This window comes from Clytia hemisphaerica, unplaced genomic scaffold, assembly GCF_902728285.1.
Source record: "Clytia hemisphaerica strain Z4C2 unplaced genomic scaffold, Clytia hemisphaerica genome assembly, whole genome shotgun sequence".
Taxonomy (NCBI): domain Eukaryota; kingdom Metazoa; phylum Cnidaria; class Hydrozoa; order Leptothecata; family Clytiidae; genus Clytia; species Clytia hemisphaerica.
In genome coordinates this window covers 936,635-962,707 of record NW_027104378.1, presented here as the reverse complement: position 1 = coordinate 962,707, position 26,073 = coordinate 936,635, and the positions used below count along the sequence as shown (strand labels likewise).

The 26,073-nt window shown below is 35.4% G+C and overlaps 2 protein-coding genes across 3 annotated transcripts; one reads left to right on the top strand and one right to left on the bottom strand.

Annotated features, from left to right (window-relative positions):
- Positions 1 to 740: 740 nt before the first annotated feature.
- LOC136819041 (leucine-rich repeat-containing protein 27-like) lies at positions 741 to 25,362 on the bottom strand. Of its 2 annotated transcripts, XM_067075206.1 has the most exons (12): positions 24,984 to 25,330; positions 16,688 to 16,818; positions 15,907 to 15,965; positions 14,586 to 14,671; positions 13,845 to 13,911; positions 12,889 to 12,969; positions 8,104 to 8,313; positions 5,437 to 5,563; positions 4,469 to 4,557; positions 3,577 to 3,632; positions 2,388 to 2,570; positions 741 to 972 (listed from the first exon to the last, which is right to left on the bottom strand). In XM_067075206.1, exons 1-12 carry the CDS (start codon positions 25,134 to 25,136, stop codon positions 865 to 867), a joined length of 1,350 nt encoding a protein of 449 aa, XP_066931307.1. In that variant the 5' UTR covers positions 25,137 to 25,330; the 3' UTR covers positions 741 to 864. The 2 variants fall into 2 exon arrangements, with proteins under 2 accessions (XP_066931307.1, XP_066931306.1); XM_067075205.1 differs by lacking the exons at positions 741 to 972; positions 2,388 to 2,570; positions 3,577 to 3,632; ... (1 more) ...; positions 5,437 to 5,563; positions 8,104 to 8,313 and adding an exon at positions 11,624 to 12,521 and having other exon boundaries at positions 24,984 to 25,362.
- LOC136819054 (uncharacterized skeletal organic matrix protein 7-like) lies at positions 17,476 to 21,773 on the top strand. The gene is made up of 4 exons (XM_067075220.1): positions 17,476 to 17,562; positions 19,957 to 20,209; positions 20,750 to 20,891; positions 21,607 to 21,773. The coding sequence occupies exons 1-4, from the start codon at positions 17,481 to 17,483 to the stop codon at positions 21,733 to 21,735; spliced, it is 606 nt and encodes a 201-aa protein (XP_066931321.1). The 5' UTR covers positions 17,476 to 17,480; the 3' UTR covers positions 21,736 to 21,773.
- Positions 25,363 to 26,073: the final 711 nt, after the last annotated feature.

Here is a 26,073-nt window from a genome sequence, read left to right as displayed (position 1 = left end):
CGCCGGGGAGATCTGGTACCGAAATACCTTTTCCGAGAAATCCAGCAAAAGTGCCTGAACGAAAATGGGTCGCAGAGCCTCCTCCTTTATCAGGGGTGTTTGTAGGGGTTCGAAATACCGTTTTTCCGTCAAATTTTTTGCTAAATCCCGGAATCCCGAAAATTGAAAAAAATGATAACACCGTCACACCGGTTTTTAGAGGTTAAAATACCGGCATAATGGCAAAAATAAAGCTAAATACCGTCACCGTCTGATTTTAAAATACCGTTTTCACGTCAATTTTTTCGTCAAATCCCGTAATAACGTACTAAAAAAGGGCCAATCCCGTGACACCGTAAAATTACAAACCCCCCTTGTAACAGCATTAATTGTTGTTCAAGTGTAATGGCAGATTTTTTAGGACATATTCCCGCTGTGTGTTGGGAATAGAAAATGAGATTCCTCAAGGCTCAAACAATTTAGCCAAAATATTGTATGTTTTGAACATGCACTGCAAGAAGGATGATTCAATCTCGCAACCCTAACTCCTGTAGTTTTTCCTTTACTGAAAGGTCCATAAAATTTTGGGCGCAATAAAAATCATAAAAACAATGAACTGTATACGAGCTATACGAGTTTGCGCGGACATGATATTCCTTCCAAAAAATTGACAAAAATTGAGTCCAAAAACGTAACTCCACAGGCTAAATCCCGCTCTCTCCCAACGATTCATAAAATTAGCCAAAAACGAAACGGAAATGTTCAATAAGATAAATAAAACTGATGTTATTCTTGTAAAGATAAAACTCTATATTCTATTTACATTAATTATAAAAATAATTTTCAAAAAATAGGAACATTTTAAAATTTAATAATCAATTGATATTATTTTGGTTTTCCGTGATTCGGCGGTGAGAATTCTTCGGCAGTGAATGCACGCAAGCGGTACTGCAAAGCACGTTTCTCTTCTAAGTCACGTTGTAGATTCAGCGCCTAAAAAGACAAAATGCTGACTCTTAAATGCTGTATCTTAATCATTAATAGGGTCCCTTTTCATAAATTTTAGCAAATTTTGGCATCTGGGATGTACACCCTCCTCCCCTTCGGACCAGATTGGTAGTAGATAGTTAAATAATAATTTGGCCTGAAAAAATAATTTATCGTAGGACAAAAACACAAGGGCACAGTCCCCATGGGGCCCAGCCTGAAAACCAAGCAGTTACCCACATGGAAAGCAGTTCCAATGTGTCAAGGCTTAGGGTATTAGTCGAGACATGATCATCAACTACCTTATTGGTATATATTTTCGCGTGTTACAAATTTTCGCGAATCGCGAAATTTTTTCGAAAAAACGTGTTTCGCGTGTATTAAATTTCGCGATTCACTAAACTAGGTATTTTCAGAAAGTGGGAATATAAAGCAAGAAAAAGACTGATTTTGCTTGAAACACAACGTTTTTGATGTAAAAATACGAAAATTTTTTTCGCGTGTATTTGATTTCAGAATAAAAACATACTGGTTTAAAATATTTCGCTCTCTCTTAGAGCATCTTCAGTTTTTTTGAATAACAAAGACGTTTAACAATTATATTTAACGACGCTAGAACGGCATTACAATGACTTCTTCAGTTTTTGACGTCACGGAACATCTGGTACACTTCTTTCGCGTATCCGTGGCAGTCTTTGTTGAGACCTGATGGAGCCAGAGTATTTGATTTCGCGATTTCATAATTTTGAAAAATTTAAACAGTATTAAATTTCGCGAAAATTGACCAAAAAACTCGCGAAATTAAGTACCCGCGAAAATTTGTAACACGCGAAAATATATACCAATAAGGTATCAAAATTTGGCCCTTGTTGGCCGAACCTTTTTCGATTAGATGAAGGAAATTATCCTCAAATCTCATCATCATTTGAAAAATAACACTGTCCTTTAAATCCCACAATGGGAAACACAAATTCCAAGAAATTCTCTACTGTGGATTTTTCAGTTGTAAACAACAATTCAAAGGTGACGATTTATATCCTCTGATCGACTCTCACTGGGTCACTCGGACAGCGGTGAAATAGACAATTCTTGATATTTTTTACATAAAGTTTTATACGGAGCCGCCAAAAAAGACGGTTATTTGCCACAGTCAACTCTCTCTAAATTCGAACTTCTATTATTCGAATCTTTGTAATCCAAACTAAAACATTGGTCAGCTCAGCTGAAAAGTCGTATAAAAACGTAGTTCGAATCTTTCTCTTATTCGAAAAAAATACTTGATCCTTTGAAGATCGAATTAGAGAGAGTCAACTGTAGTGGCAAACTCCCTGGTTATTTTGGATGCTTCCGTATAAAACATTACATCATGATAATATCAGGAATAAAGAAAAACGTTCCCCTTCGGCGTATGCAAAATATACCTTTTCAAGATTTTGTTTTGCCACTTCTAAATCAGTTTCCATCTTATCCAGTCGATTCTTCTGTCTCCACTCACGGATATGTTTTGCGTGTTCTTGTATCCTCTCCTCAAGTTGTTGGTCACGCAGTTCCTTCAAACGTGATATTTTATCTTGACTTAATACTCTCTTCACATCTTCAGCATGCTGTGTACGAAATAATGGGCAAAATAAACAATAGAATAAAGTATATATAATTTCGTACTCAGGATCAACCTCGTTCCCATCAGAATATTCTCTGGCGTCCATCTGTAACGTAAATAAAGCCTGGAATATATGGGGACGAAGTTTACTCAGAAAATTTCTTTGATTTTACGGATGGGGGTTGTACAACATTATTCATATTAAAGTTTTTATTTTTACATAAGTGTTCCCGTCTCATATCAGACACATATTTCATATCAGGACAGTATTGTTTTATTGTGCTGATATAACCAAAAAATGTTTTTCTTTTCCTCTTTCTGGCCAATCTTGCTCCACATTTTTGTCAATTCAATATCGAAAAGCTTGTGAATTAAATTGATGAGTCTCTTAGGTTCCAAATAAACCCCCCCCCCCCGTTTTTTCTAAAATTTTCCAACCCCCCCGGACCTTATTAGGACCATCCGTTTACTAATTTTCAAGAATATTTTTAGCTGTCAAAGAGAAGGCCCCATATTTTGCTCTAAAATAGCCTGGTTTTAGCCTATATTTACCTTTATATTTACCTTATTTTTGGATTTTCAGAAGTACAATCTCCAACCCACCCGGAAATTAGGTCCCCCCATTCGTTTATTAAAATCTCAAAAAATTTCCAATCAACCTCTCCCTCTCCCTCCCTTGGAACTTAAGAGTAAGCAAACGATAGCACTTTTATTTAAAAACAAAACCTTTACAAGTTTTCCTAACTTTAATTTCACTTCATGTTCCAAGAAAAAGTTTCTTGTTAGTTCTTCTAAATTCGATGGTGTCAGCACTTTTAAAAAGTGACCCCAAATTATACAGAGTGATTTTTGAAATCTACAAACTTAACTTGAATATCTTTTCAACCAAAAATGATATAATCTTTTTAATGACGTCACAATTACAAAATGGTGAAAATCCGGGCATCAGCTCTGTTCTCATTAATATATAAGAGTTCAATATCCCACATTTTTTAAAACACTAAACTCACCCTGCTTATTTCCTGTTGTTCTTGTTGATCATCGTTACCATAGGGTATATTCAACTCTGAAATAATAAAGAGCACAGGAAATAACATTTGAAAAGGATTACGCTCACTATAACTAACCAGTCAAATTTATGACCCAATAGACCTTTTCAAAAATTACGTCACAAACACCCGGGGGGGGGCACTCGATTTCGAAACGACGGTATGTGCCGCGCAAAATCTGCTTTTCAAAATCGTACCATTACAGTGCAATCTCACAGAAACACACCCTTACAGTGAATTTTGGGATGCTGCAAAACCCCACCCTTAAGCGCGGCACATGACGTAGGCCAGATCATATGAGCACCCTGGTAATTGTTTGAATACGAGGAAAGTGATGTTCGTGACGTAATTTATGAAAAGGTCTATTATCTATCTTTTTATGTGCAATTCTTATAGAGGTCAATAGACCTGCGAAAGATATTGCTATGAAATAATACAGAGTGTCCGGAAAAAGTATCGAGTTCGAACCTGATTCTGAGTAGAAGGTTGCTGCGTGTGTTTAAGAAAATGTAAGAAAATGTATACCAACACAATAATTGTTTCTACAACAGCCATTATGATTAAAAATAATTAACTTTCTTTACAATTTTCATTTGTTTTTTGTAAAAGATGTCTCGTGACAATTAATATGACGCAGAGAGAAACTTTGATAAACATTGCAAATTTAGTGAAACACACACAAGAACTTTGTTTCTTATTTTCGCCATTGTTTGAGTATTTTTGTCCATTTTCTTAAGAATTCGGGTGTTTTAGAGTCCGCGAAGTCTTAACATGTTCTTAACATTTTTTTCATCGAAGCCTTATGTTCTTATATAATTTGTTCTTATAAAAACGTGTAGAGGGGGGATTTCACCTCGCTTCTTCTTGGATGATTTGGACATTCGTGAGTGGTTTTGCAATCTTCGTGTTTTCTTTCTCCAATCATCCAAGCTCGTTTTATCTCTGGAAGAAATGAAAATAAAGAAATTGATGTTGTCAAAATTCGTCAAAATTGGGAGTTTTCTAAATCTTAGTCTATCTAAGCCTTCGCACGAACAAAAATTAACATATCGGCCTCTTTTTTTACTAATTTCGTTAATTTTCTTAGGAACTTTGGCAAAAATTCCTTATTTTAAAATTTTCACGAGGACTAACTTTCTCGAAAATCATGAAAATAATCTACGCAAAATAATATTCCCCTTAACTTTTAATAACTCTTTAGTTATAACTTGTTTGTTATGGTAAAATTTTCTGGGTTTGCTTAGACCAATACAATTTTCGCTTCAAAAAATAGTTCTTTCTTTGGTTGCTTTTCATTGCGTATTAAAAGGCTTCTTTGCTAAAAAATTAAATGCGATACCTTTTCGCAGGGATTAGATTTCACGGTTGAGCTCATCTGCGAAATTCTAAGTTTTCGCGAGGACTTAATTTTGCGGTTAACGCTATTTGGATCCAATCATAGAACGCCATGGATCAAATATTTTCACAATTTTGTGCCTTTTACTTCCAAATCATGCATGTTGGTTGTCGAGATGCGCATTTCTAGCGCTTATTTGATGCAAGTAAACATTTAAATTAAAAGCAGTTCATTTGACATGTTTTGAGTTTTGTTTAAAAATATTTCGCAAATAAAAGGCCAAATTCCAAATATCCTTTGGGACTTAACTTCGCGGATGACACCCAAAGTCGCAAAATCTGCAAAATATTTGATCCTCGCGAAGTTTAAAAAAAAACAAAAAACTAGTCAACAACTTACAGAGTCAAGATTTTTGGTTTGCTTTGCTCCACCAACTAAAAAGAGTTGATTCCTAGCAGTTTTTAAACTTAAAATCCTTGACTTACTTTCTCTTTTGGAGTATTTGATCGACTTTCTCATTGAACGCTTTCTTTTCAGCTTTTTCGACGTCGTGTAAATATGTTGTTTCGATAGCACCTTTCCGAAGATAATCACTTTTCACACCATCTCGATCTGAATGAAAGATAAACTTAGTTGTTTATAATCATGCAATATTATACAGTATGGTTGTATACAATAATACTATAATTGTAGCAAGCTATATCAGTTTGTATGGGCTGCAATTTGTCCATTTTATTACTTTTTGCTCATTTTCTGCTTTGTATTAATTGGGACTTGCTGTTACCATGCTAGACTAAAAGAAATGAAATTTTGAACTCTACAGTGGTAACTCACATATGCCTTTAAGCAGCCTAATTTTGTCATTCCTTTAGGCTAAAGTATTGTCTTTTAAAATATTCATTCGTCTGTTGTCATTAATTTACCCGTAAAGAAAAGCTCATGGTAAAAATCACGAAATGAAGGATAAGGCTGTTTTTAGTTGTAAAGCGAAATCAATAAATTCAAATGAAACATCATAAATGTCTTAATAAATATAGTTTTTGATTTTCCATATAATTAGTTATCTGATATTCCGATGGCGGATTGGCGGGCGCCCACGCTAAAGCTCTAAAGGGAACGGGCCAATTTCCCATCGGAGAGGAATGATAGTCGGCCTTTGATGTGCCGCACCCTCGGTTGGGTTCAACAGCCCTTGTGCGTAAACCTATAAATATTTCGGTTGGACCCGCCAATCCCCGAAAACGAGGGCTGGGTTACAAGACCACCCGCTGCAAAATTCTTGACGCGGTCTCGCAAAATTCCGTAATGTAAACCTTCCAGATGTTGAAAATTTTCCCGATCTTCACAGCTTTAGCGTGTCGAATGAAAATTTCACCATCTGGGTGCCAGATAATATAATTAGCTCATCTTTCCCGCTCAACATATTTTAGAAGCGTTAGATGAGAAATGAAGGAGGCAAAAGGATAGAGAGTAAGTTCTTCATAATGATTGTTTTTTGAAATCCAATAATCTTCAATTCTTAAACTCAATTTTACAATTTCTAATAAACTAAAGTTAAGTTTCTTTACTCCTAGTTCACAATTCCCAATATAATTTCTTTAATTCCAAAACGATGTTCATAGCCATCTTCCACTCTCCTTGGTTGGAAATACATGATCCATTCTTTACAATAAGAACTAGTGCCAGTACCCGGTATATATTCACTTAGCGTAGCCGGAGACGATTCTGAAAGGTCTAAAGGGTCTAATACGTAAAATGTTATCCGAGACCAAAGGTCGTCAGGAACACCTTCAATGATATATTCAACATCGACTGATGCTCTCCCAGACCATTTGTCAGGTTGTGGCTTCTGATGTTTAGTTCCTGGATTTCTCAGAATAATTCGAAACCCGTGGCCGTTGGTAACAGTATTTTCAATCTTTGCGAAGATATAATCTTCCGTTATAAAATGCATACCTGTATAGCAACAGTTAAAAACATGTTTATACCAGTCTTGGTACGAGTCAAAATGATTTGACCCAGGGTTATTTATAACATCATGGCTATTGAAGTATTGTTGTGCTCCCCAGATCATTTTATTTACCGTAGTCACATATGATTGCATGGGCTTCACCAATTCTTGTTGAGGGGCCGTAGAATCGTCTACGTCGTGTATTTCTTTGTTCTTTACGGACTGCTCCATTTCGTTCTTTTCCCCGATTTCCTGAGGAAAGTCAGTTTCATTTTCTATTTTCTGTTTTTCTTTAAAAGCTTTTATCTTCTCATCGTGCTCAAATTTTATCATATCCATTTGATGTTGGTGTTGAAATTTCAACTGCTCTTTTTCCAATTCTAGAACTTCGACTTTCTTCTCCAATTGAATAATCTTGATTTGGTACCCATAATTCATTTCTTTCGATCGTGCGATTTCGTTCAAGAGACTGCCGAGTGTACCGTATCCATAATTCCCAACTAAGGTAGTAGTCGACGAGTGGGAGTTCTAGCCACAACAAAATTCTGTCCTCCTGGTCTGGGCAAGTCAGCTCCGGAATTGCTAATTACTCGTTTTAAATAATATGCAAGCAAGGTTCATCTCAAAAGTAAATTACAGATGTCCCTAGTTTTAAAAACTTCTTCACGTGTTCGGTTTCAAATAGCTATACCCAGTTTATTCAAAACCGAGTGGCAACACATCTTTCAGTTTAAAAAAAGTTTTGCATAATCAACAAGAAAGAAAACTTTGTTTTCCTAAGCTATCAATAGTAACAAAATAAAACAATTGTAACAGACAGTTTTCAAGAAATTCGAAACCAGGCTTTTGTGTCGATAAAGTAATGACAAGTGTATGCCGTATTGCACATATTAGAAATTTTAAGTGACTTTTAATCAAAATGGATCAAATCAAACTCTAGAGCAGTTTTTGAGGACCCCCTATCCCTAAAATTCATGCCCAGCATATAAAAAGAAAGAAAGCGAAGATAAAAAGGGCGAATAAAGTGCAATTTAGAAGTCAGTAGCGTAGACAAGGGGACGGCGCAAAATTTATGTAGGAGAGCAGATTTTTATGACACTCTAATTATCTATTCATAATATAAAAAGATAACAGCTGTGTCATAAAAATCTGCTCTCCTAAACAAATTTGCGTCCCCCTTGTCTACGTTACTGGAAGTTACCTTGTTTTTGTCCACGTGAAGAACTCGGAGGAGCGCTGGAAGGACTCTCCCTCCTCCAGCGTGGTGATATGACTTGTTTCAAACGTTTTTCCTTGATGTTTAAAGGATTGATGGAGTAGGGAGGAGAGTTTGTCATTTTCTCTTCTTCCAGGGAGTGACGACGGTATTTTGTACTCTGATATTTTTTGCGTCCTTTTTTACTATTTGTACCTGCAACAAAAGAAAGAAAAGAATATCACATCATTTTAAAATGACAAAGTAGATAATTTCAGCATTTGTCGTAGTTTCAAAAAAACATTATTCTTAAAAAATACAATGAATTCGTATTTTTCGATGTAAAAAAAGAAAAAGATTTAAACGTATTTTTCAACAAAGATATTTTTTGTATTTTTGGTGTAAAAAAGTTCTTGCTGTTGTTTCTCTCAAAGAAAAAAGCAATAGCACACGGAAAATCATTTTGTATGTTTCACTTTAATTAAGAAGAAAGGGTAATTGGTCAGCCTAAGCTGAGCATTCAAATAGGTAAAATTCAGTTCTTCCATCATAAGACGGCAAAAAAAAATCCGATTTCCCGATCTCATTTTGATTTCTAAACTTTCTTCCGATCGGGTTAACTTTTTGGGTACTTTTAGCGTGCGTTGTTTTTACAGATCATAGTGGTGTTTCAAGATGGCGGCTCAAGCGATAAGTCAGATGTGATAAGTCAGTGTTGTACCAAAGTATTTCCAGTGTGTAAATCTGTTGCAAGCTTCAATTTCTGTGATTTATTTTTTTAACTCGGCAAATAAAACACATGATTTTCATCAAGGGGATTCTTTTTCTACATCTCTTAAAGGTTTAAAGCCGTTTGCTCGAGTTTTTGTTTATGTTGAATTTTCTGATACTTTTTATTGCTGCTTTTTATTAGTTTTTGCAATAAAAACATATTTTTCTTGTTTGTCTCTAGGGGGGGATTGATGGTGTTATAATGTTATTGGAATTTGATAAAGTTTACAAAAGTACAGCTACTGTCTAAATTTGATAAAGACTGGATGCAATCGTGCTTTTTTGGACTTGGACGTGTTTGATAAGGCGAATCGCAAAAAAATGTTTGGTTCCCGTCATTTCTACTTTAAAAAGTCGGGGTCGGTCGGTCGAAAAAATTTTTCTGTTAAGAAGCAGCTATATCTTGTTGAAAGGGAATCCGTGTGGACTGATCCGAATTAAAAGATTGAGAAACCGTGGATAAACTGGTTTTCGGTTTACCTCCATTAGCATGCGGCCCGCTACTTCGATTTGAAAACTTGTAAACACAGAGCGTGCAGAGGTCGACAGTGGAAATCCAGCAAAGCAGCCGAAAAGCTTTCCGACTCTCCAACTCTACCTGCTGACCGTAAATCAGGGTCGGTCAGATGACGGGAACCAAATGATGACATCAAATCTCCTATTATTAGACTTGCAAAATTATGACAAATGGTCTTTGGAATTTGATCAATTATATTAATATTAATATATACAGTTCTTGTTGAAATTAATCAAACTATTTTCACGCAGTTCTGGACGCAGATTGTGTTTTTCTAACCTTTTCTAACCTTGGCGCACGTTTTGACTGAATGATGGAATGGAATGAATGGCGATAACAGTTTATACATATCTCCTATCAGACTTGCAGAAAGCGGACTGCAGAAAGTTGAAAGTTATGAAAAATGGTTTCTAGAATTTAATGAATTATACCGTCAAGTTACACAACATGCACACTCTTGTCACAACTTGCACAGTCATATAACAAACAGATCCATCTGGTCTTCATTTAACATTGTTTTAAAGTTTGAAAAACACTGCCAGTGCTTGGCACAGAAGAGAGGACTCCCAGTTGAAATTGATTGCTACTCCGCTGTCCTGTTGAATTTATTTATCATGGTCGTGTGATTATTCCGCCAAGGCGGTAAGGCGATCGCCCAAATTCATAGACCAATCAAAAGGTATTTTAAAGAAAAACGGGGGAAAATGAGCTTCCCCGCATAGTTATGAATTTGAGTTTTGCTTTCGATTATCATTTGCGACCAGCAAAGTCTTTAAGATGGTTGTGAACTTGACGGTACAACAAAATTTATTTACGCAGGCTGGATGCAAATTATGTTTTTCTGACCTTGCCAAATTTTGGCTTTGACTGAATAGCAGTCAGTTTTTACGTACATCATTGGCCTTGCACACAACTGACTAATGGTTTCTGTAATTTAACCAAGTCTACCAAAAATACAGTTCCTGTTGAAATGTTATAAATATGAACTACGTTTTGCAAAGTTTTTTATGCAAATTGTGTTTTTCTGGAGTTTGCACTTTGTGACTTAAAGCTTGTAGCTTGTTAGTTTAAAGTGTTATTGGAGTTTTATCAAGTAAAACAAAAAGTACAGTTTCTATGTATATTTGATGGATATCTTAATTTTGGTTCTGACTTTGGCAATTTCTTATTTATTTCTAGTATAACACTTAGTAAGATATGGATAGTCTACATCCAACAGAAAAAATGTGTCATAACTGACTGGAATGAAATTAACAAAAAGTTTAATTACACTATGTTTCTCTTTCATTTTATAGTAATGAACTAGTATCGAACTAGCCGTATGCTATAATGCTAAAGAGAAGTATACTTTAGCTTCTCGGGGGGGGAGGGGGGTGGGGGGGGGGGGGGGGTGGAGGAGCTCTCAGGCTTGTTTTAAATAATTTTAAATCAAGTTATCAAATGTTTCACATTTTATACATTATTCAACATTTTTAGTCTACTCTGTTTCAGTGCATCTCTTACATCTGCTTAACCCACTTATTAAAGCTATCTAGCTAAGCTCTATTATTGGCTGACTTTCCAGCCTCGGCTGGCTTATTGCAATTGTAAAGGCAAAAATTATTGATCTTGTCTTCTCAGAGAAAATATAATTATTTACTTTGTTTACGAGGAAAAAGAAATTTTATATGTATTTTTTTAAGGAAAACAATAACTGTATTTTTCAAAATTGAGATTAATGTTATAATAATCCAGTTGAAGAGCCGTTCCGGACGACACCAATACGGCTAATTTAAAAACTCCGGTGAGTATAACATGAAAATTTTGAATAGGTTGACGAAAAATCCATACAATAATTTACAAGTCTTTACTGAAAAAAATCTATAGACACAATACAGACAAAATGGGCTTTTCCAGAAAATTTTTGTACATGGGGGGAGGGGGTGTAGGATATATTGGATATTTTGTCTGGGTAGTGAAGAATCTTGTTTTGCCTTGTTTTTGGGGTGAACTTGCTCTAGTTAGGGGTGATTTTGAATGTCCGGGGGTCAACTGATGCTTTTCCGGGAGTGTTCTGATGTCCGAGGGGAAGTAAATTTTCAAAAAATGCTATATCCTTCAGCCCTATATTCAAACGTTTTCTGAAATAGCCAAATGTGGTAATATTATTCGATAAAATACAAATAAATAACAGAGAATAATCCTCATAACTCACCTGACCTAAATTGAGGACATTATGCGAAGGTCAAAAAAATTAGAACGCAAAGGTTTCGAAATCCAAATAGTAACTCTTTTTATCTTTTACAAAGGGCTTTTAAAAGATCTACATCTTTAGCAAATAACATATTCTGTTGGTCCAGTTCAAACTGATGAACTACGTTATCTAAAGAAACTTCTCGGGTGTAAGGGCTCTGGCGACTCATCATCGGCCACCAGGCGCCACCAAAAGAACCAGTGAACATGTGCACTGTAACATGACTGTCAGAGATGAGTATAATTTTCCCTAGGGATGGTTGACCAGGGATGATGAAGTGATGGTCAGACAATCGCAATGCGACCATACTGTCCATTTTCAGATCTTTGAACCTTGGCATTTGTGTTACCAAAGGATTAACTCTCTTCTTGGCATTTGTAGATTCGCCAATATCCTTGGTTGATGTTGGTGCAGTCAAATTAACGATTCGACTTTTATTATCTTCTTTTTTAACCTCTCTTTTACGCTGTCTACTTTTCCTGCGTATTAGATTCAATTCACTTGGACTGGTTTGTGGTCTGTTAGCCAAATTCTCAGTCAAAATCTTTTTCTTATCGGCAACTCTTCGTTGATGAGCGTTCTCTTTAGTTTCAAGTTTGGAGTCAGATTTCGATTTCTGTTTAATATCAGATCTCGTTTTGACTACATGTGCTCTAATGTTGTCGCATTTTTGATTACTCTTTGACAACTTTTTAGACATTGACTTCTGAGTAGGTAGAACTTGGTCAGACTTCCCTACATGATCAAGTGAAGAGGTTTGTTCTGAATCATTAGGTGTTAGTGAAACCTCTAACTTTTGTGTCAAAAGCGTATCAGTATTAGTTTTTGTTTCAAGATCAATGTTATTAGTCGAGAAATGGGTTGTGTCGTTAGTAGCGAAAGTGTTAGCCGAGTACCCTGCTCCTACAAAAAAAAAAGAAAACAGATGTTTCGTTTGTTGATTTAAAATCTTAGTTATTAGAAACAGGACTTTCTAGATCAACATAAATTTCAATTTTAAGGAAAATTTAGGCTGTGTCGTTTGCATGGCCACTGAAAACTGTCAAGCCTCTCTAAATCGAACCATTATTATTCAAATCTTTCTGTAATTCAAACTGAAACGTTGATCCCCTCAAGTGGAAAATCACATTAAATACTTTCCGTAATCCGAATTTTTGAGAGTCAACTGTAGTATTAAATGTGATCAGTTTTATATTTTTTGAATTTCAACTAAAAGGAGCAAGGTACTCGTTCTTTACACGCAAACAAAAAAAGAGAGATAATGTCTAACCTGCTTCAAAAGGAATAGTGCTTTCTTCGTCAGAGAAATCTTCAGAAGTTTTGTGACGATGCCTGCTGTCTCCAACAACATCTAGAGAAATATAAGTCATATATATGGCATAAAATAAACATGAATGTCAGATAAACATATATAGAATAGTCGTTTGACAGAACGCGACGGTCTTTTGAATAACTAATTAATCCACAGCAGTTACCTAGAGACAAGATAATTTGCCACGTTTTTACTGGCTGAGGGAAAGTAATGTATGTGGAGTAATTTGTTATTCCATAGGCCGTCGCGTTCTCTTAAACAACTATTAGGAAATCTATCCGTCATTTTGAAGACTCTTCTGTGCTGAATGTAAGGATAAATCGAATGTAAGGATGAATTGTCAAATCTACTCTCAGCTCCATACCAGGTTTATAAATGAGCTACCTAGTGCAGCTCAAAGAAATCTTGAGAATGCTATACATTGTGCTTCATGTTTGCACAACCCTTCAGTGTGAACGTGTCCGTATGAAAATGTTTATGTCTATATATCCTAGAAGAACACACAAGGAAACAACATCATATAAATAAGGAACTTTTTGAACAGAAATAAATGCAAAACAACACCAAAACATATACGACGTAAGATTCTCAATCCCCTTTGGGGTCAGCTTATGTAGGGCAATCGCCCACATATCTTAATGAATCCAACTCGGACGTTAAAGAGGCACTCGCACTTCCGGTCTTATTCTTTTGTCTATAACATCACAACACACATGTTCGATTTATTTTATTATGGAATATCTACGTATTCGTAAAAAATTGTTGGCGAAAATTGATGACATTTTTACAAAGTGACCAGATTTTTGCCAATATTGTTGTTTTTGCTTACGAATCTTTTCAGTTCATGTGGTAAACTGACATGGTAATGGGAATAACTTTTCATATCTAAAAGTAAAAAAAATGTCTTATCGTACCTCCAAGATCCATTTTTCCAAACTTTTGTTCAATCGCCAGCTGCTCTCTTAAATACTTCAAAATTACCTAAGAAAAAAACACGAGAAAACAATTGAATTGAAAATTCTGCAATTCTGTAGTTCAGTGTTACCACTGGCTGGTCCCAGGTGCTAGCGACCACTCCATCATTTATCCTCTTGCCTGGCCATAGGTTTCGAATTAGCTCTGTTTTGATTACGTGTAAACAACACGAAAAAAGTTAAGAAAAAGTTAAGAAAAAATCTCTGGTTGAATAATATATACGCGAATAATGCGTATAACCAGTTATTACTAGTTATTACACGAAACCAGAGCACAAAGCAAAATCAAAGCCACCCTTGTATTAAATTCCGGTATGTTAGTACGGGTCCCCAGCGGTTTGCTTGAATGCGTGAATGGGCTTTTTCACTCGCGTGAATGCGCGAAAATTGGAAAAAAATTGCGTAAATGCGTGAATTGAAAAGCATTGCGTGAACAAAAATTGCGTGAATAGACGATATCAGCTTAACGTGAAAACTCAGATTTGACCCCCAAATATTGCCCACAATGCTTTGCGCGTAAAAAAGTTCACGGTGAAATTTGCGTGATTGTGTGAATTGAAGGTCCGCTGGGGGCCTCTAGTACTGTCCGCTGGTCAAAAGTTTCACGTGTTATAAAGTGGTGCACGGAAATGATTCCACGAAGGAAACAGAAGTTAAAAAAATATCCAGCAAACTTTATACCTTTGCACCACAAGCGACCACTTCTTGGGGCGGAACAACCAATGGATTACCGATCAAATTCAAACCGGATAGCGATGTCAACAAACCTCAAAATAAAGTAGAGAGTAAAAGCGCCGAGCTGAAAAAATTTGATAATGAAACGTTTTGTTTCATAAGGATATTTCATAATAAGTAATCAACAAATCTTTCCAAATCTAAAAATGGACAAGCAACATGCCGAATGGACCTACCTGAGATAGATAGTCGGAAACATGCTGAATGAATTGATGAAAATGTTCGAACGAAAAAGAAAAGATAACAGCAGAACATAGAGATACGTAAGCTTGAAATACACGATGAAGCTTGCTTCACACTGGCTTTTTAATTTTTTTTAAGGAGTCATGCTATGTTTTGGACACAAACGAAAAACAATTCTTTCTTTCATGTAAAGATAACTCTTTTATAAAGATAAATGAAACAACTTCCACAAATCCAAAATTTGGCCCAAATTTGGCCCAAAAATTTTTAATTTCGAAAATCGGGCTCCATCAGATTTTAAACAATACCATTTTACATCAGTCTGCAAAAAATCAAGTATTTTAAGTCTCTAAAAATGACAAAAGGGAATTTCCCCATCCAATTTTTACGGCCAAAGAATATTTTCCGGAAAAAACAGCTTCATCCACTTTTTAGAGAACCTTGCCCTTTATCTTTATGCGAAAAATCAGAACAAAACAATTTCACAAAAAGTCCGAAAAACCATATTTTTATCATTTTGCATCACTAAGCAAAAACATAATGGGCCAATCCCGAGAAAAGTTTGAACAGACGAACGGACGGACGAACGGATGGACGGACAGACAGACGAACGAACGAACGAACGAACGAACGAACGAACGAACGAACGAACGAACGAACGAACGAACGAACGAACGAACGAACGAACGAACAAAGGTTAAATTAAAGGACCTCCGAGGTAGGTCCAAAAATAAGGAGAAATTCAGGCAACTCAGTCAAGTCAAGTTTACGGTAAAGTCACACAATGAAATATTCAAGGCTCAATCGCTTTGGTGTCTCCCGCGTACGCAAGCTTTCGAGATCCCCTATAGGTATAAATGTCTATAAACAGGAAATTAAAGCATTTAGAGAAATTGAAACAAAGTTTAGCACTTTGTCTTTGTTGATAAAATAATCAGAAAGCATGATTAAAGTATGGCCAAAATTTCCTTGTATTGAAAAATCTCAAAACGTGTATACATTTTTATCTCACTCCCCTTTCCCAAATGCGAACGTACTTTTTTTGACATAAATGAGGTAAAGACACAGTAGAAAAGAAACTTACCTAATTCAAATGGAAGATGAGATAACTGGTTCCCTTCCAACAGCAGGTTTCTCAAGTTCCTAAAATGAAATTATGAGAGATGATGAATTGACTTATTCTTCTCGATAAAGACACGAGAGACAGATGTCTGAATTGCAGACCTCTATAGACAGTGCCGTAGCTACCAGGGGGGCTAGGGGATTTTTCTAAGAGTGATTTTTCTTCATAAAATGGAGTATTTTACCTTTAAAGTTTGCCTTTATTCGAATTATTTTAGTTTTTATTCGAATTATTTTAGTTTTTATTCGAATTATTTTAGTTTTTATTCGAATTATTTTAGTTTTTATTCGAATTATTTTAGTTGTTATTCGAATTATTTTGGTTTTAGCCAATTTAGAGCTGTAGATTTCAAAATTCCCCCCCCCCCACGGCCCAAACCGTGCGGTGGTTGGCCCTCACGGTGTCATATCAAAATGCTTCCTGCGGCACTGAGATATACTTCCTATATAGAAACTTTTTTCGCTAGAGGAGGAGCAGAAGCCTACGAGAAAGATAATCCTTCCAAAAAACGGAACAAACCCAATCCAGTCGACAGCATTCAATATCTTAGATATGAAAATCACTGCACTTGCCTCTACCCAACTCGTGCTCTCTGGTGGTGCTTAGTACTTATACACAAACGACTCAGGAGGATAAAATATAAATATAATTCAATCTATATCAAAACTTTTAAGCCTCTCCCAGTCAGTTCTAATTACTTTAACCTTAGATAGTCAGGACAAAACAAAAGTCATATATTTACTTTGCAATGTGGATGTTGTTTGGCAGACTTCGGAGATGATTGTGGCGGACATCAAGCCATTTCAACAATGGTAGAGCAGGGAAGAAATCTTCACTCAATCCTTCCAAATAGTTCTTCTCCAAATAAAGAAACTGAGAAAAGAAAAAAAGATCAATAAGAAATAATACTTTAGTTGGTTATCAGTCGTGGCAAGAAAGACCTTTTCTGCTTCCAGTCGACTAGAGTTTAGATTGCACCGATAAGGTACACCGCAAAAACTACTTATTTCCTACACAACTTGCCCGGCCTGTGTAGTTTTCGTACAAGCTCTAGATTGGAAGTTAAAATTTACCGCCATATTCTGTAAAATTGTAAAACGCGGAAAAAAAAGAAAGTGCTACATTTAATCCGCCATCCTAAATGCGGCGCAAATTTTAAGGCATCACTAGTGCTTCCCAAGAGAAGGTTAAAGATTTCTCCCTAGGTTTCGAATTCAAATTTAAGGGATTGCCCACAAAATTTTAGACTTATTAAGCGCGCCATACTGTCTATAAAAAAGCTTTTAAAGTAATCTCCAGGTTAGTTTCCCAGACAAAATGTGTAAAATTTAAAATAAACAAAATATAATGACTTTTAAATATTAGTTCAATGTCCATATTTACTATACTATGTCAAAATTCATCATCTGGAAAATTGCAATCATATAGAAATAGCTGCAAAAATGTTTAAGTTATTGAATAAATAGACGTTATTTTGTGTCTAATGAATTGGGTATAAATGGGGAAGAAAATTGCAAAAAATTCAGAAAGAGAAAATGGTTGTCAATATGAAGTTGATAGTAATTTTTGGCTTAGTTTCATTCATCCAATGCTTTTTAGAGCCTTCGTGCAATAGAGGTAAGATAATGGTGTGTTGTCATTTTTATATAACCTCCTGACAAAAGTCCAAAGAGCTGCCCAATAACAAAAACTGTTTAATAGAATTCAGACGGTGAAATAAAAAGCCATAAAAGTCATTCAAGAAATTGCTCTATTTATGATTTCTTTCGAAAATAATTCCCATACATCGAAGAAACTGAAATTTTAGTGATTTTCTTTGAAAAACAAGGAAGGTTATCAAAATATAAGAAAGCTTTCACTTTTTATCAAATCACGAATCACGCAACCACACGCCAAAAAACATTGTAAATCACATCATCCAAGACGGTGTCAATCGAACAAGCTCGAACGAAAATCGCGATTGAACCAATCAAAAGTTATCGAATACGATCAAATAATTGAGATTCGATTGTCGAATGCAATCGAATCTCAATCAAACGGCCGATTCCTGTGTAAAATTCGATTGTGTTCGAATAACGTTCGATTGATTGTCAAGTACATTCAAAATTTAGTTCAATAAGTTTGATTGCAATTAAATTGACCCACTCCTTTAGAGCTTCAGCGTGGGCTGAAGAGATCGGAAAAGAGCGAATACAATTGAATCAACCGAACGTAATCGAAGCAATTGAACGGCAAATTCTGGATAATATTCGATTACGATTCAATTGAGTTCAACAATCGAATCGCAATTATTCGATTATGTTCAATTGATTCGGTATTCGATTCGTTCGATTGACACCGTCTGGACCATCCCATCTAGCCAGTAACTCGAACAAAACATTTATTTGTTTAATAGGCTGTAATAGGTAACACTTAAAACAGCGGTTTTCATTGACAGTAAGCATCACTAACTTAGGCTTAGAATTTAGGGGAAAATGGAGAGAAAAATTATTAATGTTAAGAGTCTCTCTCAAAATTATGTGGGCACTTAACTTTTGAAACATCTTGTCGTCACCTTGCTATGCTACAATGAAAAGTTATTTTCATCGTCTGAATTTTTTAAAAATCATAAAAAAATAAGGAAAAAGGGAAATAGATTAGCTTCTTTATTTAAATAAAGGTTCAAATAATTACAACGTATGCAACTTTTCAGACTATTAAACCTCGCAGATTTATCTTTTATTTTTATTTTTTGTAATCTTTTTAGATAAAATGTTATAATTCTTTAAAGAAAGTTAATTTTGTTGAACAACCATTAAAAGAGTGCTCGATACTCTTTCTAGAGCAAATTCATAAAGTAATACAACTTTATACAATCCTTTTAAATAAAGTCAATTTTGTTGAACAACCATTAAAAGAGTGCTCGATACTCTTTGTAGAGCAAATTCATAAAGTAATACAACTTTATACAATCCTTTTAAAGAAAGTCAATTTTGTTGAACAACCGTTAAAAGAGTGCTCGATACTCTTTGTAGAGCAAATTCATAAAGTAATACAACTTTATACAATCATTTTAAAGAAAGTCAATTTTGTTGAACAACCATTAAAAGAGTGCTCGATACTCTTCGTAGAGCAAATTCATAAAGTAATACAACTTTATACAATCATTTTAAAGAAAGTCAATTTTTTTGAACAACCATTAAAAGAGTGCTCGATACTCTTCGTAGAGCAAATTCATAAAGTAATACAACTTTATACAATCATTTTAAAGAAAGTCAATTTTTTTAAACAACCATTAAAAGAGTGCTCGATACTCTTCGTAGAGCAAATTCATAAAGTAATACAACTTTATACAATCATTTTAAAGAAAGTCAATTTTGTTAAACAACCATTAAAAGAGTGCTCGATACTCTTCGTAGAGCAAATTCATAAAGTAATACAACTTTATACAATTATTTTAAAGAAAGTTAATTTTGTTAAACAACCATTAAAAGAGTGCTCGATACTCTTCGTAGAGCAAATTCATAAAGTAATACAACTTTATACAATCATTTTTTAAATAAAGTCAATTTTGTTAAACAACCATTAAAAGAGTGCTCGATACTCTTCGTAGAGCAAATTCATAAAGTAATACAACTTTATACAATCATTTTAAAGAAAGTTAATTTTGTTAAACAACCATTAAAAGAGTGCTCGATACTCTTCGTAGAGAAAATTCATAAAGTAATACAACTTTATACAATCCTTTTAAAGAAAGTTAATTTTGGCAGTTTTAGCCCTAATCTAAAAAGCTGTAACTACCTTATTACACAAATATTACTAGGCAAGTATTTAACGGCCTTGAAATTTGCACGATCTGAAATTAACACGAATTTTTCAGCTTTTTCAAGAAAACAGCCGCCTGGTTTTAATTAAGGCAGGGGGTTTTTATTAACACGAAATTTTTCAATTTGTGTCAATAAAATGACTGGTAATTTTCGTGTAATAAGGTATCGTTTATTTAAAATACCTTTTCTTTTATTATATTTGCAGATGTAGCATGGGAGATTTACAATTGTGCTGGATACACAGATCTAGGATCCGTTTTAACATTGGACGCATCTTCAACATCAAAAGGAGCACCATGTTTTGCTGTGCCCAAAAACCAGATTGAAAAACCGGCCAAGTTATACATAATGAGAATGAGATTTAAAAATATTCAAGCATGGAGGGGTATTGATTCTGGGCATATTGGATTGATCTTCAATATGAGAGATTTAAACAACTACGACTTTGTCTACGCAAGGTAATTTTTAAATAATATGTTTATATTGACAAAAGAAGAACCGGCTAAATTTTGGGCAGAATTTTTCGAAACGAATTTACAAATTTAGCCTGGAAATTCAGTAATACCAGATATACCGATTTTAAGCCTGTTCTGAAGAGAATACCAAATTGAAATATTGCAAGTGATAGTGCTTGACCTGGGATAAATGAATTTTAAGACAGATTTACAATATCGGTCAAAATATATTGAGAAATTTGGTTAATTCGTCGTTTTTAGCATTTTAAAGTTCGGGCAAGAAATTGGCTTTTGGGCTATTTGTTAGATTTAATCAAATATTTCATTTTGGGTAGGGTTTATAGACTTCTAGGCCATATTCTGAGCCCTATTGGACCGTTCTTGAACTTTTGGATCCTCAGATCCTAAGCACGTAAGTCTTAAGTCGCGTGTTAAAACTCAGAGTTAAAACTCTACCCTTCAAACCTAACTTAGAGCGCTTCCAAATCGATTGTGCACTTTGTTTTTAAAAATAATTATATTTTTTCTTATCGCCTTTTTAAGATTGCATTCACCGACTGTCCAAACAGGCTATGTGAAAAATGGTATCAAAAAGTTTGGCAAAAATCTTAGCTTGTTGGGAAACCGATCTGGTTCGATTTCTCATTCGTTACAAATTGACGTTTTGGAGAACAAAACAGTGACGGTGAGTGCTTTAATCTGAAAATGTTTATTTCTCTGAAAATACTTGAGCAAAAAGGGTATAGGGCACCTTTTTCACCTCCATAAGTCCCAGAGGTAGGTTTCCAAAAAAAAAAAAAAAAAGTCAGTGCCCCTTAGGATACCTTTCTGGGGGCATTTGGGAAAAGAGTGGAAAACTTTGAAAACATTTTGAATTTCCAGTCCTATTCAGGGTCACTTTCGCAAATTTTGGCCCACATAGGTTCCATTATTTGAACCTCCGTTGTACCCCTGTCAGTCTGCAAGGGTAGTACCCCTGGATATTTATATCAAAACATTCACTTCTCCTTATGAGAGTTTTACCATGACACAAATTTACTTCACTGCGATTGTTTTGATTTTAAATTTTCTCTTCTGATTTATTGACATCCCAAGATGGTTACCATCTCTGAAAGAAAAGTTGAACTATTTTTCAGGTTGTAAAAGGAAATTTTATATCTTTTGTCTTTTATCTTTTTTTTGGATCTTTTGCAAAATTTTTGCACTTCCCATCATACTGGTTAGTACATAATTTAGGGGCTGACGGGGGGGGGGGTATTTGGGATTTATTTTGTATATACTGTAGGAATGGTTGGGCATTAAGATGAAAAACTGCTGCATTGAGACATGCTCCCCCCAGTTGAAGTGATTCTAAATTGATTAAAAAAGCTACAAATAAATAAATAATATTTTATTTTTAGGTATATTATGATCATACAAAGGTGGGTACTTTCAACGCAACGCTTCCTACATTAGCTGGTGGTGGAGTGTTAACATGGAATAATTACCAAAATATCATCCAATTTGGAAACTTTCAATTAATTGCATGATTTAAAGCAAAAAAAAGAGTTGCAATTTGGAAAATAATATTGCATAGAAATATAAATTAAAGTCAATCTTGCTACATAATTTTCTCACAGATTGTGTACCCCTCATTCTGCAGGGTAAGGAAAGGAGGAGTTATCTCAAGATTCCTAGAAAAAAGGTTGGATACGCAAATACTGCTTCCAGTCAATACAAGGCCAAAGTCAAAAATTATCCATCTCCTGTATTTTTTCTCTGAAGGTTTAGCCCTTGCAGGCAATAATGCGTTTGTTTACCTCTCCTACAATTTTAGACACAGCGGTGGAGCGTGTCTATTCTCAAGCTATAATTCCTTGAAAAATATTATATCTTTTGTAAAATTCAAGAAATGTTAGACAAAGCTTTATACTAGACCTATTGCTACAGGGTACCATTTTGACCTGCTCGGTCGAGGATATATTTGCAATTGCATGGGGTCATTTGTGGCTGCAATCTATGGCAAATACAATGGGTAGAAAACAAAAACTTACTAATGCCATTTGTAGTTGCATCAGGTTAATGGATAAAATTATATTTCCAGAAAACTGGATAGCTGCTTTTTTTCTGACGAGTAGTCTTTTTTTTCTTACATCTTTCAGTCAAATATTTCCGCAGGAACTAATATTTAAGGTCGAAGAAAAAAATTGGAAAAATTGCATGTTGCGGATTTAAATTTTTACAGCTTTTTTTGGACAAATTTCTTTCATTTTCTTAGGAATTTTTCAATAAAATTGGAATTTTCTTTTGCGTTTTTGCGCTTTATTCCGCAAAAGTTCCGATAAGGTTTCCCTTTTGAATTAGTCTTATTAGTTTTTGATATGTATTTTGGCGGTACCTAGTGAGATTAACTGTATTTTGAAGATTATTTTACAGAAGAAATGAAGATATCAATTTTAGTCAGGCAGTTGGGGTCAGGAAATCATCAACCGGGTACACTTAGAAATTATTTACCGGGTGTGTCCGGGAACATTTGTGTTTTGATGACATCACAAGCCAAACAAAAAATTTTATAAAAGAAACATATATAATATCAACATATTATACACCAATCGATGCAATTTTTGACGTAGATGAAGAAAAAAAGGTCACTGACATTTGAAAATTTACTTATAATTTTGATTGCATCACAATTAACCTTTTTCAGAATAGATTTTATTTGAGAAATTGTATGCATCCACTTAAAAATAATTTCCATCTATGGTTACTGGCCTTTTTCTTAATCTACCTTTGAAGGGGCTTCTTTTGGTATTATACATAATAAGATCATGTTTACAGTACTCACAAAAATTTGGCCAAATAAAATCTTAATCTTACCAGGACATCAGGTAAATAATTTTTAGGTCTGGTTGATGATTTCTCAGCTAGATATTTCGGCTGTATATATTTCCGATTGCCATTTTGATTTTAAGGTCAAATTAGCAAGTTTTGCCCAATACATCTCATCTCATTTACTGTTTACTGGGTATGGAATTAACCCGCTGCAAATACAAACACCATGCAATTGCAAGGATATGTGGTGCAAGACTTTCCATTAAATTAATTAGCTAGTGACAAAAGCGTGTAATGACTCCAAAAACATAACATTATCTTATGCCAGAACCACCTGATAGTAACAGACTGACAGAACAAACTGATAATTTTTGGGTCATGTTCAGGCCAAAATAGCAAAACATTCTTTTTGCCTCCTGAACATTTTATAATGAAGTTCAAGCCACAAAATTTTGGATTTTCACCTAGGGTACTACCCTCCAAAAACCACCTGACCCAAGCACGTACCCTGAAGATGTATAGTATGGGCCAATTCTGGTCATGTTCAGGACTTTTTCAAGTTAAAAATTGCCAAGTGGCCTGACCTGAAGCGGCTGAAGAAGTTTGGGCCATACCGTAAGTTGGTCTAATTCCGACATCCCTCGTCTAATTCCGACATCCTTCTTTAGAGAAAGGAATAATATGAAAGCTTGAATCACTGGTTGAAAAAGGATTATTCCTCTGTGACCACTAAGCCAAGAAAAATAGTTTCAACCTTTCCATCAATTTCAGCTGATTAAAAGGGTGTCAGAATTAGAGGAGGGATGTCGACATTAGACCAGACCCGATCAATCGAACTTGTCGAACCAATCGAACAATCAAACTACTCGAACTCCAGAACTCCATCGAACGATTAAAGTTCGATTAAAAAAATTAATCGAACTCTAAGATTTCTTAAAAGATTGTGAGTGTTCGATTAAGTTCGATCAATGGGTTTCGGTTCGATAAACCAATTTTGTTCGACAAGTTTGTGCTGCTCCGCCACCGTGCTTCTTTTCAAAGCCAAATTCGGAATGTAAATCGGGAAATTACTTCCGATAACGGATTACACACTTTTCCTGTATCCTTATAGCGCCAGAGGCGGGGTTTGTTGGGGCGTAGTATTCCGCCAGTCGGCCGCGCGCGAAATCGCAACAGAGGGGGCTACGGACTTTATTGCGGATAGACAAATATCCGGGTACAATAAACATCAAGCTGTTAAGTCCGGGAACTGTCGAAATGGCAATCGCGTGCCAGGACAAAGTTTTTGCAAGCGAGGGAAGATATATGAAGATTTAATATCATCGAACTAATCGAACTTTTTACCGACCGAACTAATCGAACTGCTAATTGCTTCAAAGATTGTGAGTGTTCGATTAGGTTCGATTAATTTTTTTAATCGAACTTTAATCGCTTGATGGAGTTCGATTGTTCGATTGGTTCGACAAGTTCGATTGATCGGGTCTGGATTAGACCAAATTACGGTACCCTGTAGAGAGGACCCTGCCGACGCACCGGACTGTCCGGTGTATTTGTCCGGTGGCAAAAAGTATCCTTTCGCTACACCGGACGCAATAAGTCCGGTGTCAGTCCGGTGTTGCATACAGGGAATTTTGGACGCCGGACATTTATGAAACAAAAAATAAGAAACACCGGACGCACCGGACTGGTCATGTCCGGTGTTTTGATTGTCCGGTGGAAAAAATATCTTTCTCCGACACCGGACATCCGACTTCCTTAAGTCCGGTGTAGAAATTGTCCGGTGGTAAAAAAATTCTCATTTTACACCGGACTTTCGCGTGTCCGGTGTTCGTTAAGTCCGGTGCGTCGGCAGGGTCCTCTGTAGAGCTGGTCCTTAAATTTCATCTTTTTGTTGTTGATTCTAAAATAAAAGTGCACCTATCTCTGTGTGCTGAACTAGAAAGGTATAGTGTAATAAAATCTTTACCTGGATGTGTTTTATATCATAACTTCTGATTGGGAAACTCTTTAACTTTTTATTTGACAATTCCAAAGATTTCAGGCGTCGTTTTTCACACTCTTCAAATAATTTTGATGTATTTTCATCAAGCAATTCTTCTGCACCGTCAGAAGCAATCATGATTGATTTTCTATCCGTCTTTATTTCTGATCTTCTCGTCCTAATCAGAAGTATGATTTAAATGATCCAAAACACAAAATAATATTTCCCTTTCCCCAACATTTTGTCTGTGTGAAAACTTTGCAGACATCATTCTCTCTCGTTCCAGTCGGCGTCAATAGAGTAATGTAGCTGATTTAAGTAATTATCATAATACGGGGTCTTGGGACAATCCTTTTAAAAGCATTACAAACATAATCGATGACGATTTTAAAGCATCTTCTGGCTTAACCCGACTGTCTTTTGCTGTGATTTGTTGATCTTTTGGAAAGTGACTTCTTCGTACGGGTGAGAGTAGATCTTATATTTTTCTATCGTTGATCTGAATTAGTTTCTGAACCTTTTGGATGTTCCCTCTTTGATGTTCCTAAGTTCTGTAAGTTGGACTCATTTTTAGAGTTCAACTTTAATATTTTGAAATTTACCAAAGTTGAGTTCCGGGTGGGATTTGACACATATGAGAATATCAGGGAGGGGGTAATAATCTTCAAAATACAGTTAATACTAGGTACCGCCAAAATACGTACTAGTTATCGCATGACTTCGAGTGCAATACGAGAATCAATTGTAAAAGGGGTTACGCACGATACGAAAATCTCGTGTTCGCAAGCGAAAGGTTTTTTACACTACATACCGTAGGATTGCTAAACTTCCTTATTCCCAGCGGAACTTTCCGATTGCTAGTGTACAACGGAAAAGGACCAAATCCCACAAAAGTAGATTTAACACCGATTTTAGCCGGAGACGCATAGAAGCAAAAAGATCCCAGAGACAGGGCAGGTATGTTTTCCCGGGAATGAGAAAATTAGCCATTTTATGATACAATTTTAAAAAGTTGTACCCAGCCGTTTGGGTGATGCGTGATCGGGAAATAATTCGAGGCATGATTTGGGCTATT